The sequence below is a fragment of the Salmo trutta genome, chromosome 10, assembly GCF_901001165.1.
Source record: "Salmo trutta chromosome 10, fSalTru1.1, whole genome shotgun sequence".
NCBI lineage: Eukaryota > Metazoa > Chordata > Actinopteri > Salmoniformes > Salmonidae > Salmo > Salmo trutta.
The window spans coordinates 18,765,028-18,783,740 of record NC_042966.1 but is presented as its reverse complement, the minus strand read 5'-3'; the positions used below and the strand labels follow the sequence as shown (position 1 = coordinate 18,783,740).

At 43.6% G+C, this 18,713-nt stretch overlaps 1 protein-coding gene across 5 annotated transcripts in view; it reads right to left on the bottom strand.

Moving 5' to 3' along the window:
• Nucleotides 1-13,492, bottom strand: part of shisa6 (shisa family member 6) — a 73,489-nt gene extending 59,997 nt beyond the window's left edge. For all 5 annotated transcript variants that reach the window (XM_029764748.1, XM_029764749.1, XM_029764750.1 and 2 more), the window contains exons 1-4: nucleotides 13,446-13,492; nucleotides 12,019-12,941; nucleotides 8,680-8,840; nucleotides 2,863-2,964 (exon numbers count right to left, since the gene is read on the bottom strand). In XM_029764748.1, coding sequence (XP_029620608.1) covers nucleotides 2,863-2,964; nucleotides 8,680-8,840; nucleotides 12,019-12,551 — 796 coding nt within the window. In that variant the 5' untranslated portion in view covers nucleotides 12,552-12,941; nucleotides 13,446-13,492. The remainder of the gene's footprint in view (nucleotides 1-2,862; nucleotides 2,965-8,679; nucleotides 8,841-12,018; nucleotides 12,942-13,445) is intronic.
• Between the last annotated feature and the right edge of the window lie 5,221 nt (nucleotides 13,493-18,713).

Genomic DNA, 18,713 nt, shown 5'->3' with positions numbered 1-18,713 from the left:
TAGGTGTGTTCGAACTTTTGACTGGTACTGTTTGTAAATTTGATATTTCCATTTTTATCTCTCTCTCTCTCTATATATATATATATATATATATAGAGAGAGAGAGAGAGAGAGAGAGAGAGAGAGAGAGAGAGAGAGAGAGAGAGAGAGAGAGAGAGAGAGAGAGAGAGAGAGAGAAAAAAAAATTTGGTTTGTAGAAAGCTGTAGAAAACTGAAATATTACATTTACATAAACATTCAGAACCTTTACTCAGTTGAAGCACCTTTGGCAGCAATTACAGCATCAACTCATCTCAAGCTCTGTCAAATTGGATGGGGAGCGTTGCTGCACAGCTATTTTCAGGACTCTCCAGAGATGTTCGATCGGGTTCAAGTCTGAGCTCTGGCTGGGCAACTCCAGGACATTCAGAGACTTGTCCCGAAGCCACTCCTGCATTGTCTTGGCTGTGTGCCTAGGGTCATTGTCCTGTTGGAAGGTGAACCTTCACCCCAGTCTGAGGTCCTGAGGGCTCTAGAGCAGGTTTTCATCAAGGATCTCTTTGTACTTTGCTCCTTTCATCTTTGCCTCAATCCTGACTAGTCTCCCAGTCCCTGCCATTGAAAAACACACCCACAGCATGATGCTACCACCACCATGCTTCACCGTAGGGATGGTGCCAGGTTTCCTCCAGACAAGCCGCTTGGCATTCAGGTCAAAGAATTCAATCTTGGTTTCATCAGACCACATAATCTTGTTTCTCATGATCTGAGATTCTTTATGTGGCTTTTGGCAAACTCCAAGTGGGCTGTCGTGTCTTTTACTGAGGAGTGGCTTCCGTCTGGCTACTCTACCATAAAGGCCTGATTGGTGGAGTGTTGCAGAGATAGTTGTCCTTCTGGAAGGTTCTCCCATCTCCACAGAGGAGCTCCGGAGCTCTGTCAGAGTGAAAATCGGGTTCTTGGTCACCTCCCTGACTATGGCCCTTCTCCCCCGATTGCTCAGTTTGGCCGGGCGGCCAGCTCTAGGAAGAGTCTTGGTGCTTCCAAACTTCTTCCATTTAAGTATTATGGAGGACACTGTGTTCTTGGGGACCTTTAATGCTGCAGAATTTTTTGGTACACTTCCCCAGATCTGTGCCTCGACACAATCCTGTCTCGGAGCTCTACAGACAATTCTGAATAATTATGTAAATAAGGTATTTCTGTTTTTTGGGGGGGTTTTGTAAAAATGTCTTACAACTTGTTTTCACTTTGTCAATATGGGGTATTGTGTGTAGATTGCTGAGTTTATTAATTGTTTTAATACATTTTCGAATAAGGCTGTAACTAAACAAAATGTGGAAAATGTCAAGGGGTCTGAATACATTCTGAAGGCACTGTATATAGAAATGTGTGTGTATACTCTACAGTATACATTTAGCTAGACAAAAGAGTAGGAGGAGATGGACACACACACACAATATATATATATATACAACTCTTATTTTGTATTTTATTTTTCAATTTAATGTCATATCTGATGTTGTTGTTGTCTATTAATGTTTTATATGTGGACCCCAGGAAGAGTAGCTGCCGCATGTGCAGTAGCTAACGGGGATTATATTAAACTAAACTACACTAAACACTCAACCGCGCACACATACCCACTCTCACACACACACACACACACACACACACACACACACACACACACACACACACACACACACACACACACACACACACACACACACACACACACACACACACACACACACACACACACACACACACATTGCAACTTCCAGAAGTGACATATCCCTAGTGTGTGTTAAATGGAAGGTAAATGGAAGAGAATGAATCACAACAGGACAGTCTACAGTGATGCATACTAATCAGTATTTAACCCACGAGGAAACACAGGGCCTAGCTAATGACATCCATCTGGAGGAGGTATATGTGTGTGTGAGTGTGTGTGTGAGTGTCCTCCGTGGGTGTATGTAGATGGCAGGGTCATGGTTTCTACCCCACGCTCTAAGCCAGGTAGACGGCAACATCGCTGTTTTTCTGTGCATTTTCTATTTCCTTTACCCCAATGTCTTGACATCAAACAAAGATGTACACCGATAATAATGTATATTACATGGCAGAGGTACAGTGTGCGCAGTATGGGGGAGGCTGGGTGGTTCCAATAGAACGCAAGGCCTTTTGGGTTAGAGAGAGAAACTGGCCAGGCTGAAGAGAGAGAGAGAGAAAGTGAAAGAGAGTCAAATCAAAATCAAATCAGCTTTTATTGGTCACGTACACAGTTTAGCTGATGTTATAGCGAGTGCAGCAAAATGCTTGTGTTACTGTGTGTGTGCGTGTGTGTGTGTGTGCGTGCATACGTGTGCGTGTGCGTGTGTGTGTGTGTGTGTGTGTGTGTGTGTGTGTGTGTGTGTGTGTGTGTGTGTGTGTGTGTGTGTGTGTGTGTGTGTGTGTGTGTGTGTGTGGGTGTGTGTGTGAGAGCGAGCGAGAGAGAGGGGCCGTACTTGCGTTCTAAATAGTAAACATTTTGGGTACGCGAAAACAGAAAGCTTTACAACATGTGAAATTTCAAAAATGTTGCATACTTTAAATGCCATTAGTACACAGTATGTAGTACTAGGCAAGACAGATTTCGGCCACAGAGAGAAAAAGAGGTAAAGAGGGAATGAGAGAGGAAAGCAGAGGAGAAGTATGTATCATTGTTGACTCAGCAGGAGTCTGGTCAGTGTATGGAGGGATGGTGATTGGTGGATAAGGGGTTGGATAGAGTTATATGGATAAGCTTTATAAGGGTCAGAGGTTAGACAGAGTTGGATCGATAAGAGTAAGGGTTATATAGAGCTAAATAGATAAGATATAGAAGGTGTTGTACTGTACCTTTGGGCTGGCCGCGGCCCAACGTGACGAACCCGGAAGAGATGAAAGTATGAAGGTCGTGACCCCCACTGCTGCGGATGCTCTCCTTCCCGTATTGGAGACCTGCAAGAGCCAATCACAGAGTCAGAAACCTGGTGTAAACCTATAGGGACATCGAGGAGGAGTCTTCCAAAGACTGCTTACTTGCAAAGTTTCTCTTTTTGATCGATGTACTAAATCTTTGGTCTAACGAGACTTTCATCAAAACCTCTTCTTTTGAATCACCTGAAAGCAGCAGATACTTCCGATTACTTTGATTCTCACTATCCCCGTTGCTACCAGAACCCCTTGATCATTCTCTCTTTAAACTAGAAAATGGAAGAAAACTAGTCTAAATAAATAAATAAACAAACATGCTAATAAAAAACCATAGATTTTATCTGCTCACTGGAAAGACCACCGTGAACCCAATCGTGCTTCACTTACCAGAGGTTGCCATAGCTGCAGATATCATGTCTTAGGCTTACTGTACGTCTCGCCTGTATTATCCTCCCATTCCATTACCATGGTAATTGTGTTGCGAGCACTCTCACTCACACACACACACACACACACACACACGCACGCACGCACGCACACACACACACACACTCTCACACACACAATGTCATACCCGATCCTTCCTGTCTAACCTTTATCATGGGTAGGCCATGTTTCTGACCCTAGAAGACAACCTGTGAATCCAAAGGACCTCTTCAAAACAAATCCCCTTCTCCTGATTCTTTTCCCAACGTATTAAGGTGAGATAGCGTGAAGCGCCGCCACGGGAAAGGCTATGCATTAGGAATGTATTGTCCTTGATAAAAGGATGCGTGACTTTCACCTCCAATGATCCCCTCCGCATGTGAAAGATGCAGAAGGAGATAGAGAGGTACCTTTTACACGTGATAACGTTTTGTTGTACCTTCTCTAGTTCCCGGCTCTATATTCTTTTGTGGGCAGAAGAATGTTAATAATCTGATTATTTCATTATGGAATGAGAGGGAGAGATGTGGTTGTTGTGTAGCTTGGAGAGACTGGCAAGGTTATTCAACTCCAAGGGCGATTAAGCTTTACCACAGTGAGACAGGCGGGGGTAATTGACATGGTATAGTGGTTTTACAGCGTTGTCAGTTCCCTATCTACTATGGAGGGGACATGGTGACATGCACATCATCTGTATCATGTACTGTATGTACTCTCTCTCTCTCTCTCTCTCTCTCTCTCTCTCTCTCTCTCTCTCTCTCCCCCTCCCATGCAGGGTAAGCTCTCAGCCTTCGTAACAACCAATCTACCCATGCTGCACTGTGCATTACTTCTTTTTCATGTCAGAATTGTTGACCGCTCACGAAACCAACGGGTTAAATACTGTGCTACCTAGAACACAGTGGTGAATGCTTGATGTCATTATGCAAAATAGCTTCTAATTAACAAGAGGTAACTGTACGATGCTACACTTAAAGGTCTTCATAAGAGGAATTACACCCTCGCACCTGCCTCGCCACCCACATACCTCTCACATACACACACGGCCACGCACGTACACACACACACACACACACACACACACACACACACACACACACACACACACACACACACACACACACATACACGCACGGCCACGCACGGCCACGCACGCACACACACACACACACACACACGGCCACGCTCGCACACACACACACACACACACACACACACACACATGCACGCTCTGACACACACAACACAGGTGCACACAGGAGGTGGTTTATACTAACCATGTTGACACAGTCAGCATAGAAATACCCCTCTTTAAATGGAGGAGATGATTACCAAGCCCACGGGGAGGGAGGGAGGGAGGGAGGGAGGGAGGGAGGGAGGGAGGGAGGGAGGGAGGGAGGGAGGGAGGGAGGGAGGGAGGTCAGTGAGGAGATGTAATAGCCATGCAGTTTTAGGATTAATTGTTGGAAGATTAGAAAAACAGAACATGTCAAGAGAAAAAAAAAAGTGCAGACTGAATCTGATTATGAAAAGTGCCAATCGGCGAACCATATCTTAATTAAACTAATTAAATCATAGTTTAGTAATCCAGGCTAAACTCATGCATGCTGTGCTGCCAATCTCTCCGAGCAATTGACACACACAAACACACACCAACGCAGCGAGTGAGACCCACACCCATACTCGTGCAGAAATACACACACAAACTCACAAATACACACACACACACACACACACACACACAAACACACACACAGCACTAAAGGGCTGTGGGAAATGTCCAAAAGTCATATCAAAACAAGGTTGCGTAAAAAGAGAGAAGATTAAATGGTTGTCATTTGTATATCGTCACCATTAGCTGTTTGTGCATCAGTGTCATCATTGGACAGTGAATGTCAGGGAAACTGTTGTTGTTGCTGAGTCAAAAAAATAGGACCTCTGACCCTAAGATGTTAGGATATGGATACTAGAGTAAAAACAGATATTCTCCACACTACCATAAACATAACTTCCTCTATTCATGATGGACTTAATTCACTTTTTTTTTTAGCAACAACCAACATACAGTAACAAAATCTGCGTTTGCAGTGTAATGTAAATGTTTTTCCCCATGAGAGCTATATGGGTCCAAAAAGAATTATTCATTCATTTTCTCTCGCTTTGTTTCTTTACTTCAAACCCAGAAGTACGTTTAACGTGGAATCTACTCAAGCCCTCTAAACTAAACAACTGTCAAGACAAAGACTTTTCCTCGTTGTGGCTGCAGGGTGTATAATGTTCACTCACAGACCTAAAAACAGGTTTTGAAGCTTACAACTCAAGCAGAGTGGATGACAAAATAAATAGCATGCTATCCTATTCTGCTGTCTACACAGTTTGCTCTGGGATCTGTTTTTAAAAATGCCTGGACAGGTTTTCTAGCAATCTACCAAGGATACCTGTGACATGCCCGACCTGCATTTTTAGGAATGCATCTAAAACTATGCTAAGAAAATCATCTGTTTTTTTTTGGCAAAGTGGGTTTTCTTGTTGTGATGTGGAAAACCACGACATTCCATTTTAGGATCAGAGGGGATGGTGATGTCATTTCATCTCTTGGCTCAGTTGGAGAGGGTCCTCTTAGGCCTCTCCAGACCTTTGGCTTTAGCTATATCTGGTTACCGAGGACACTGGGACATCTGATTTAAGAGACCTGAGGGGCTCATCCTGGAATGCTGCTGCGTGTGTGCAGGGTTTCTTTCATTTATTCATGTGTTTGTGTCTTTCATTCATTCTGTTTCTTTCTTTCCGTTCTCCGCGTTCTGTCTATCTAACTGTGTCATCCTCAGCGGGGACATCTCCAATAGAAAGAAATCTTCTCCTCAGGAGCACTACAATACTGTACAATACTGGATGCGCATTTTGCCACACATGAATATGCATTTTCACTGCGAGTGAGTGGTTTCTATCTCTCTCTCTCCCTGTGCTGCTGTACCACCGATCCTGATCCCGTTAGTGCATAGAATGGCAACTCCCAATTTATACCCACACATTACCCACGCCATCTCTCTTCTGCCTGTCACTGCCTTTCATGTCCAAGACCACAGGACTGCCTGGTCCACAGTGTAGGGCGAGCTGGGATGGGATAAGCTAGCCTACATGATGAGCTATGTTCACTAGCTAACACTAACAACGATCGTGTGCAGGAAGGCAGGCAGACAGAGACACAACCAGACAGGCAGACAGAAAGGCACAGAGAGAGAGAGCAAGATGCTTGACCTCCGCTGAGTATGACTTCCCACAAGGTCAGCCAGTTGGGTGGGTGCATTCCCCCTGTGTCTTGCACGGCTCGGTGGGCCACAGCATTAGGACCAGATTGATACAGTGAGTCAGGGGGACAGACAGGGCCGCTGACTGGGAGCAGACTGGGGTCGACAGACCAGGGTCGACAGACCGGGGTCGACAGACCGGCGGGGTTGACAGACTGGGGTCGACAGACCGGGGACGACAGACCGGGGTCGACAGACCGGCGGGGACGACAGACCGGGGTCGACAGACCAGCGGGGTCGACAGACCGGGGTCGACAGACCGGCGGGGTCGACGGACCGGGGACGACAGACCGGGGACGACAGACCGGGGTCGACAGACCGGCGGGGTCGACAGACCGGGGTCGACAGACCGGCGGGGTCGACAGACCGGGGTCGACAGACCGGCGTCGACAGACCGGCGGGGTCGACAGACCGAGGACGACAGACCGGCGAGGTTGACAGACCGGGGTCGACATGGCCCGCCATGCTCTGCAACCTAAATGAGCTGGTCTGAAACCTGACACACTTGTTTGTCTAGCCTGCACATTTGTTTGTCTGTCCCGCTGTGTGTCTCTGCATGTCTTTTGTCCATGCGATTGGATTTTTAGGTCTTTCTCTGTCTGTCTGTCTGCCTTCCCTTTCTCTTGTTGTGTTGAGGTACAGAAGTATGGGTTTTCAGATACGGCCACAGTCTCTTCCTCTCTCCACTCTTTTTCTGTCTTACTGTGTATCTCTCAAACACCTTTCTCTTTTAGTCTTTCTCTCCCTCTCTCTCAACTCAGACCTGCCTCACACTCACAGTAAACATGAGACAGGTTTGTGGTTGCAGGATTGTATCTCTTCAGAGATCCCAGAACCAAGATTTACACCCCCTGTCAGTGTTGTTCTGTTCCCACTTCCCAGCCCTGTGGTTGAATCCCATTCCCATGCGTGCCGAAGCGGTCACGGTCTCGCTGCGGTCTGTGTTTCAGGGTGTCATCCTTGGCTGACTCACCAGCTGAACCACTCAGCGTCCACTGTTTCCACCCTGCCACAGACGGCCCGGCCCTGTTCCCTCACCAGCCACAATGATCTACACTAACAGGGCCTCTGTCTGTCTTTCTTCCTTCCTCTCTCTACTGTCTCTATCCCTCTCTTCCTCTCTCTACTGTCTCTATCTCTCTCTTCATCTCTCTACTGTCTCTATCCCTCTCTTCCTCTCTCTACTGTCTCTATCTCTCTCTTCCTCTCTCTACTGTCTCTATCTCTCTCTTCCTCTCTCTACTGTCTCTATCTCTCTCTTCCTCTCTCTACTGTCTCTATCTCTCTCTTCCTCTCTCTACTGTCTCTATCCCTCTCTTCCTCTCTCTACTGTCTCTATCTCTCTCTTCCTCTCTCTACTGTCTCTATCTCTCTCTTCCTCTCTCTACTGTCTCTATCTCTCTCTTCCTCTCTCTACTGTCTCTATCTCTCTCTTCCTCTCTCTACTGTCTCTATCTCTCTCTTCCTCTCTCTACTGTCTCTAGCCCTCTCTTCCTCTCTCTACTGTCTCTATCTCTCTCTTCCTCTCTCTACTGTCTCTATCTCTCTCTTCCTCTCTCTACTGTCTCTATCCCTCTCTTCCTCTCTCTACTGTCTCTATCCCTCTTCCTCTCTCTACTGTCTCTATCCCTCTCTTCCTCTCTCTACTGTCTCTAGCCCTCTCTTTCTCTCTCTCCCCCTTGTTCCCACTCTTGCACAAATCGGATGATTATGGGATGTTAACACAGGAGATTACACCATTGACAGGGAGAGCAGCATGCCGTAGACACACAATGTGTGCACTCATACACAGACACATATCAGTTCAGTAACAGTCTCATGCAGATGATTAAGCAGGTCAAAGTCATGAAGGATAATGGCGATGCACCAACACATTCACACACTTCACACAGTATTCTCATACCTCTTCACAGATTTGCCCATTGGTGCCACTTCACCAATTTGTCTTTGAAGATATGTACCCAAAACAGTAGAATATATGTAGCATACTATAAAGGTAACGTACCGTGGTTGGACTTGGACTGGTGGACAGGAGTGTAGTGGTTCTTGGAGGAGGTTCGTTGGGGAGTGTTGTCTTTGGGAGAGCCGTTCATCGCTGCAAAGTTCTCACAGTCGTACTGAGATATGGGAATGGGCCCCTGCTGCCTCAGGATGTCTGCAAGGGCCCTGGGGACACACAGAGAGAAAACACCAAATGTCACTGTTACTACTACTTAGATAACTTCTCCAAGCAGCTACACTAAACTCCAAGGTGAGTGAGTGTTCCTGGCACTGAAAGGTTACAGAGAACCCTTAATAAACAGTAGAAACAGAAACAGAGTTGTGTTTATGAGAAGCAGTTCTAATTAGGTTGAATGGTAGGGTTTTTCAGACCGACACCAGGTGCTTATGGAGGTATGGTACCCTCGGGGACGAGGAGGAGAGGGAAGAGAGGGAATAGAAAAACTCAACAGCCTCATGAAAGAAAATAACAACAATATTAGATTTTTTTCTGGCAGCACTTCGGAAGAGGAGGAAATCAAATTATGTTTGCATTGCTGCGGTTGCTCAAAGCCTTGTGCATGACAAATATCTCTACAGCATAACCTTTGCTGCTCTATAAATATTGTTCCTGTTTTTTTAGTTATTTCACACCTGTGTTTTTCAGTTAGGTACTTTATCATTGGATTTGCTGTTGTGCAGATGTGTCAAGCAAGTATTATTATTATTATTATTTTTAATTTGAACCTTTATTTAACTAGGTGAGTCAGTTAAGAAAAAATTATTAGTTACAGTGACCGCCTACCCCGGCCAAACCCGGACGACGCTGGGCCGATTGTGCGCCGCACTATGGGACTCCCAATCACGGCCGGTTGTGATACAGCCTGGAATCAAACCAGGGACCGTAGTGACGCCTCTTGCACTGAGATGCAGTGCCTCAGACCGCTGCGCCACTCGGGAGCCATTCTAATGACACTTTGACCTTAACGTGATACATTATTCACTGTCTGTAGCTTACTCCTGTGTTGAGTCGTGCATGTATGAAAGGACCATGAGTCACAGAGGGAGAGTACAATGTTTGTCAGCGGTTGCTCATCGATGTCTGCTCTCCAACATGTGTTGTCCACTAGTCTGTGGTAACTGGAATGTGGCAAAGCCCAAAGGGAGCCGGGAAACAGCTGAGAAAACACACGGAAGCTTACACACATAACAGCTACTTGGTGGAAATCTCCAACATAATGCTGATTAACCCTTGTCAGTTCACCACTGCAGGCTGAGAATGCACACACACTGAATAGAAGTTATATTTGAAATGTTATGGTCTGTAACAGTCAACTGATAACAAACTGGTTTGACTTGACTTAGCAAAGGCCTTGACATTTTATGAGTCTTTTTACGAGGGAAATGTGCATAGACTTTGCTGTGTGCCTGGATTTATCCGTTTCCATTTTAAGGGACGATGCATCATCAGTGCTCTTCGTATTATTACATGGGGTTTATGATGCAGAAACCAGATTCATCACAACACCTGCAGTGAAACATGCTCCAAAAAAATACATCAAATATGCATCAGTAGGATCAGTAGAATCATGCCCTCACCCACACACCTGATTTACCAGCCAACAAGTCTGCCTCTCCAAATCATTTAGATGCTTCCCTTTGAACACCTCTGCAATTTTATTTCGGCTTTCATGTGTACACTACTGTATTAATGGCATTAGTAGAATTGAATAGAATTTAAAATATATATGCACCATTTGAACTATGAGCAGGTGATAGGGACATTTTTATCAGCAGTGTCAGACTGTATTGGCAGGACTTATCTCTACCTGGTTAAAAGTCCGATGTTTTCTCATATAAAAGAGTTTCATTACAAAATGCAATATATCCATTTTCAGAAATGTTGGTAAATTGACATGAATTAAAAACACATCTTGTGAAAGAGATATAGCTATTTTTTTTTCCATCTTACCATATCCACCCCTAACATCCAAACTCCAATAGAAAAGTACCCCTAATTGGGTTTTTTAAAAAGTTACATGTGATGAAGTATCAATATATAAATACATAACTTTCAACTACATTGTACCAATATCACATAGCAGATGTATTGTATTCAGAAGATTTACAGTGTATGCAATGTGTGTTTTCTTTTGGTAATTTAAGCAACTTTTGCAACAATCGCAAATCATTTGCTGTTCAATTCTGGATTGGTTGAATGCTTATTGCCTGAGTGACAGAGCTCACTGTTTTTCAGCCTCCGTAGGTTTACAGTGTTTCGCATGGCTGGGGTTCGGATCAAAGAACCCTACAAAAGAGTTCTTTATAGAACGTTTAGGGGTGCCATATATGGAGCAAGCAGAGCCAGAGTCATATATAGTGGGGTGCGAAATGATTGACACTATTGATATACAAACATGAGCAATGACTGTATAAAAAAATATTCAAATACTGAGCTATATTGTATGCTCCAAAAAAAAATGGGACATTTTATTATTTTATACTAATACAATCACCCAGAGAAACATATTTGTTTTTTCTTCAAAAATTATGGGTCAAAATAAAGAAAGTAATCCAAAATGTAGTATTTGATCCCATATTCCTAGTATGCAATGACTACATCAAGCTTGTGACTCTACAAAATGTGTTTCCTGTTCGTTTGGGTTGTGTTTCAAATTATTTAGTGCCCAATAGAAATGAATGGTAATTATTATAAAGGAATGGTAATGAAGTATTATCCGTTATCATAGAAGCATCCACATGAATGTAGAAGTGTTTAGAAACATATTCTATTCTTATTTGCAATAAAAGTGACTCCAAAATGACACAATACATTATTTACCATTCATTTCTATTGGGCACAAATCTAATCTTAAGCACATCTGAATCACATCTAAAGTTAACGTTTTAAAAGCCATAATTCACACACATAGAAAGGGACCCATTCATGTCAGATATAACAATTGACACGTGACACCTCACAGTAGGCTGAACTATGACCTCTGACCCTTAATTGCCATGTAGTAATATAGTCAGTCTACTGTACAATTGATCCAGGTGCGGCTGGTGCTCTTAGTTCAAGGGTCAGACCTCTTGGTATATTGGCTTAGACAGCTGGGGGTTGTGGATACGCCCCATATTAGCTAGGCCATGTTATACGGAAAACTGAAGATTTCAATTGACAGGTTGATAATCCATAATATATTTTATACTGCATGCGAACATGATTTCAGTACAGAATAATATGTTTAACGACACTGACATTTTTGTCTCAAGACATCAAAGACCAGATCATGTTGCGGCACACATACGAGCGGGCTTTGCACCCGAGCAGACGTTCAATAATTCAGTCATTCTGACTTACCTATGGATATTCATTTCCTGAGGAGGCTCTGTGGCTTTGTCGTAGGCAACTTTAGCCGAAACTCCCACCACTAAAATAAAAGCTATGATCCCACAGGTGATGTACACCGCAGTGTTCGTCTGGTCCATGCTCGGGTCAAAAGGCTGTCCCGTCGAGGCTGGCGACGGGGGGGGCGTTTTCACCCAGTCCGGCTTGTTGTAGTTTTTACAGCTTGACTGGTCTACTCTTTTTTCTTTTTCCTGACAGCAGAACCGCAGGTAGCAGGACCCGCAGCAGTAGCGGTGAACCGTGTTGTTACACGCAAACTCTCTATCAAATTGTCCGCTCACGTCGTAGTAACCCGTGCACATATCGTAGTCCTTGGTCGTGTTCTTCTGCGGCGCAGCGGTGGGGACCGCCGCGGTGATGTTGGCTTCTTTTGCCTTGGGAGTCCGCTTGGTCTCCGTCTTCACTTTCTTGCCTCCCGTGGCGGCGCAGAAAACGGTCAGGGGATCCAGGTATATGAGGAGCAGCAAAAGGTGCCGTATCCCCATGGTGTGTCTAACCTGTCAATTCACTTCTGACGCGACGCTTGAGTTCTTTTCTGACTTGGTACTTGAAGTGAATGTGGTAGGGCTCTTAGTCTGTCAAGGCTGTTGCAACCCTGGCATCCGCCACTCGCGTTGGTCCCCTCAGTATCGATACTGTTACCATACTGGGTAGAAGAGTGAGTTAAGTTTAGCATTAATAGCAGAGCTTCTGCAACCCATTGCGCTCTGATAGGAGAGTCGAGAGCCGGGGACTCTGTGCTTTCCGCCGGGTTGGAGGTTCTGAAATCGGCCGGGTGTTGCTGTCCAATGTCCTGATTTCTGTGGCGCGCCTTAGGTCGAGCTGTCTTTAAACAGTATGGTTTGTGCGCACATCTTGCTGTGGTGAAAGTTGCGCTATAGAGGAAACAAGCAAAACGCTTCATTAGCCATTATCCGCACGTCAACGGTGGCGCATTAAGTCTACCAACTATTCAGCCACGCGATGGAAAGCACTCATTTATTCCGAAAAGCGTTTTTTTTTTGTCACATCCCTTTCGTGAAGTATTTGACATTCAGGGCTTCTGGGCTTATCATATTGGCTGCATGCAGTCAAGACGTGCTTGTTTAAATCCCTTTCAATCCACAGACGTTGCAACTGGAACTATCCAAATGCATACAATTCTAACAGAGTAGAACCAATATGTACAAAACTGTTTTAATTGCAGCCAAATATTTTGTTTTTACTCAGTAAAATATCGCAAACGAATAGCCTATTTCAATATATTAGACTGCTTAAAAGTAAGGCATTTCATTTTATCTTACAGGAAAAAGCACAAGGCAATGTAATGTAGCTATCTGCACATTAAGCTGAGGCACAAGCAATAAGTCAAAGATAAAGTGTTGGTGATAAAAACCTACCTCTACCAAGATTGCTGTTGACTTGCTTGCTCTCTGTCTGGCGCGGGGAGAGTGAATAGAATAGCAGAGCTCAGCAAGAGACCACTTTCCATTTCCCCCCTCCCTCCCCGTCTCTCTTTTTTTTCTCCTCCCTCCCTTCCTTCGTCTCCCTCTCAAGGCGTCCACATACATAGGTTCGGTTTGCTGCTAGCAGAACTCAGCTAGGCGAAGCAACCATCTGTGCTCGCATACTCCCTAAAGACCTTTGCTTGAAAAACGAGAAATAAGCGGCAATTTCACTGGGACTGGCTACCTTAGTCGCAACATAGCCAGAAACACGGGCTAAATATTTCAATTTAGATGTCAGCATCATTTTATTAGAATTCATTTTGGAGTAGAATGTCCTTTTAATAAGTCACCAGAAGTGACCTTCTCACAGTCATACATTACAGATTCTGTGAGTTTTGCCTATTAGTGACACACTGAAAAAACACATAAGACAATGTGTGTGTCAGAGAGAGGGAGAGAGAGACATCCTCACATGCCTGCAACAGTTGACTGATCCCAAAGCCAGGAAGCAGTTGCTTAGTAACCACTTTTTACTATGCCATCCATCCTTGTTGTGATGAAAAATGTAAACCTCCGGATAGTAAAGAGCTCCTATGGACTAGAGGGATGGATGTGTCTCAGATGCAAACTGTACTGTGCTCTATATCTATTGTATACATAGAGTAAACAGCGCAGACTGCTGCTAAAGCACAATGAGGTAACGGAATAGGCAAGCCGCTTATCACCCCTCTGAAAGCACGCGTTTCATGAGTGGGCTATGTTTTCTCATTTCTCATTAATTAGCCTTTACTTTACCAGGTAAGTTGACTGAGACGGAACACATTCTCATTTACAACAATGATCTGGGGAAGATTTGTAGTGAACTGGAGAGGTTTGTCGAATGAGCCACTTGGAAACTGGAGAGAATGAAAAGCACAACTAAACCACAATGTAAAGATAAGAAGTTTAATCAAATCTGAATTGGCTTCAGTGCTCATGTAGTTTGAGGGGTGAATGTGGCACATAGGGATGTGTGAAACTTACTTCTGACCGGCCGTTTGCACTATAAAAGTGGCACTCGCTTAGCCACGTTTGCCTTGCCCTCATGTGGGTGCTAGCAAGCAAGCTTATAAAGTGAATGGCTTCTGATGTTTCAATGTCGCTTCCTAGTGTAAATGGCCTGTCAGCCTGAAGTATCGTGCACCAGCGAAAAGCAAGTAAGTTGCTTCAGGAGGGTGGTCAAGTGTGCTAGCAAGGCAGAGGTCCTGAGTTCGAGCCTTGGTGTGAACCGAATCAGGAGGAAGTGGTACTTGCTAAGCAAGCAGTGTCATGTTCTTTACACTCACATCTGTGTGCTGCTGTAAAGATCTGTTTTCTAAAGATTACAGTGAAATGTAGCTCTCCCAGCTAGCACATTTGGTTCCTTGGAAGTCTTGGGAATGTACGTTTTTGTTTCCCATTTGTTCTGGGAACGAAGCCATAAGTTTCCAAACCCAAAAAACAGAGTGTTTTTTAAACATTCTGAGAATGGAAATGGACATTCGCCTGTTCTGGGAATGTACATTTTTAGGTTGCAGGGAGGTTCTGAGAACGTTTTACTATGGTTCCCTGACATGTTATTTTCAATCATACAAAGCTGTTATTTTTTGTCTATTTAAACAGACCACATTTCAATGGAAACAAGCACTCATTAAGATCAGTTGTTGCCAATTAGTGGGCGTGGCCAACACACCTGAACATACTTAACAAGATAGATGAAAGAGTGAATTTTGTTGATGCTGCGAACAGAATGTATATGTTTTTAAATAATATTCTTAGAATGATTTTTGAACTTTACAAATGTTTTCTTGTGTTTTTTTGGAAAGTTTTCCTGAGAACATTGCTTTAAATAGAACCATGAGGAAACCTGTAGGAAATCTTATGCTGAAGTACTGAAATTTCTCCCTAAGAAACATATGGTCCTCAAAACGTTATGTGCTAGCTGGGTATCCTGCACAATTCCCAGAATGTTGTGGGAAGGTTGTATGCAAAATACCGATAGGACAACCGACACACTCAACCAGCTCTAAGAAACGTTCTCAGAACGTTATGTGCTAGCTGGGGTTTCAGTTGTATCTCATCAGTTCCTGCAATAAACATGATTGAGGGACCCAGTTTCAGCTGGTTTGGCTTAGATGTAACAGCAACTTTCCATGTGGGTGGTAACAGACAGGGATTGATAGCGGTGGGTTTTTGGTAAAGTTTTAGTCATTTGTCATCCTCTTTTGTGTCAGTTTATGCCCTGAGCAGAACATTCAGAGATCACCTCTTCTATTGTATTCTATTCTCACAATCATCCTCTCAATGCTCTCACTTTCAGAGGACTGAACAATCCAACCCAATCCATTTCCAAATGGCTTTTCAATTTAGCCCAGAAACTTAATCCTCGTCTCTCCCCACTCTGAGGCAATGGAGAATAAATGACTAGTAAATACAGACATATCTGTGAGTGAAGCTTCATCTTCTGCTCAGATATGTTTTCCCTGTACAAGACTGCAGTTACAGTGCTGACAAAGCAATGAAGCGCAGCCCCATCTGAGATCCAGAGAACCCCCCCCCCCTTCCATTCCTACTGTTCCATGTAGAGCAATCCTTTATGCATGCCATCATTCTCCTGCCATTACTACAACCCATTTTCTTTTGAAAACGCTGGTTCCCAAATTAAGAGCCCAGGCTGGTACAACTGAGGGCTTTTAAGGGGAACTGTCTGCTTGAATGTGGCTGTGTGTGCAACCGCCGCGTCCTGCTGGAGAAAGTGCTTTGTCAAGGGCTTCAGATAATGCTCCAGTTGTGCCCTCTGGGCGCTAGGCAGAGAAAGGAATTGTTGGGGCTATGGGGTTTGAGAGTGGTTGCTTGGACCGAGTATTAAAACACACACAAAGTGGTATGTATATCTATGCAGGACTCCTTCTTTATTCTCACATAAAGCAGGAGACCTGCGTTTCTACAGCGATTGTGGTTTTATTGTATCGGCAGGTTAATGATGTTGGCAAACGTACAATTAAACTGCTTGTCAAGCCGTTAGCTTTGATTTTCAGTACAATAGAATGTGATGATATAATACCCAGCTAGCACATAATGTTCTGAGAACCAAATGTTTTTTAAGCTTGGTGAGAGAATGGTTGTCCTAAAGTTACTTTGCATACAACCTTCCCACAACATTCTAGGAATGGTTCAGGATACCCAGCTAGCGCATAACGTTCTGACAACCATATGTTTCTTAGGTGGTGAATTCAGTACTTGGTTCATGGTTCTATTTAAAGTGATGTTGTCAGAACATTTAAAAAACTTTCCATAAAACCACAAGAAAACATTAGTAACGTTCAAAGAATGTTATAACAACGTTATTTTAAAACATATACATTCTGTTCTCATCGTCAACAAAACTCTCTCTATACTCTATCTTGTTAAGTGTGTTCAGGTGAGTTGGTCGCTCCCACTAATTGGCCACACCTGATCTTTAATGAGTGCTTGTTTCCTTAGAAATGGGGTCTGGTTGAAAAGACAAATGAACAGCTTAAAAAAACTGCAAGCTCAATCCTGGTGGGGCAGCGGAAAATTATTGGTTCCAATCTGACTGAAACCGTGCAACAATAAAATGTGTTTGCATGATTATCTGTGCTTGGTGTTCAAAATAGTTAACCCAAACTAAGCTAACAGTGTTATTAAATATCTTCTTGAAACGTTTCCTTAGAACGTTATTTACCTTAATATGGCTAGGGGGCAGTATTTTCACGGCTGGATAAAAAACGTACCCGATTTAATCTGATTATTAGTCCTGCCCAGAAACTAGAATATGCATATAATTATTAGCTTTGGAGAGAAAACACTCCACAGTTTCTGAAACTGTTTGAATGGTGTCTGTGAGTATAACAGAACTCCTATGGCAGGCAAAAACCTGAGATGCTTCTGTTCAGGAAGTACCCTGTCAGACCTTTTATTTTCTTTCTTTGACATCTCTTCCAAAAACTAAGGATCTCTGCTGTTACGTGACACTTCCCACGTCTCCAATGGAGTCTCAGAGCCCGGGAAAAACAGGAATGACGTAATTCAAAGCCCTGGCTGAAACAAAGGAGAGCAAAAGCTAAGTGGTCACTCAGTGGACTAAGCCTTACGCTCGCGACCCGCCCCGCCCCCGGCTTTCGGTTTTTCCCTCAGTATACAGACAGGCAGATTCCCGGTCGGAATATTATCGCTTTTCTACGAGATAAATTGCATAAAAATTGGTTTTAAACAGCGGTTGACATGCTTCGAAGTACGGTAATGGAATATTTAGAATTTTTTTGTCACATTCTGCGCCATGCTCGTGGCCGAGATTTAGCGTTGGGATAGTGTCTAGAACGCACGAACAAAACGTCTTGATGGAACATAACGATGGATTATTTGGGACCAAACCTACATTTGTTATTGAAGTAGAAGTCCTGGGACTGCATTCTGACGAAGAACAGGAAAGGTAAGAACATTTTTCTTATAGGAAATGTGATTTTGGTGAAGGCTAAACTGGTTGGGTGTCTAAATAGCTAGCCCGTGATGGCTGGGCTATGTACTTAGATTATTGCAAAATATGCTTCATCCGAAAAGCTATTTTAAAATAGGACATATCGAGTGCATAGAGGAGTTCTGTATCTATAATTCTTAAAATAATTGTTATGCTTTTTGTGAACGTTTATCGTGAGTAATTTAGTAAAATCACCGGAAGTGTTCGGTGGGAATGCTAGTTCTGAACGTCACATGCTAATGTAAAAAGCTGGTTTTTGATATAAATATGAACTTGATTGAAAAGACATGCATGTATTGTATAACATAATGTCCTAGGTGTGTCATCTGATGAAGATCATAAAAGGTTAGTGCTGCATTTAGCTGTGGTTTGGGTTTATGTGACATGATATGCTAGCTTGAAAAATGGGTGTCTGATTATTTCTGGCTGGGTACTCTGCTGACATAATCTAATGTTTTGCTTTCGCTGTAAAGCCTTTTTGAAATCGGACAGTGTGGTTAGATAAAGGAGAGTCTTGTCTTTAAATAGCTGTAAAATAGTCATATGTTTGAAAAGTGTAAGTTTTCGGATTTTAGAGGAGTTTGTATTTCGCGCCCCGCCCATCATTGGATATTGGAGCAGACGTTCCGCTAGCGGAACGTGTAGATGTAAGAGGTTTTAAAATAACCTATCATTTCCGTTCTCGGAACGCTAATTAAACCCCC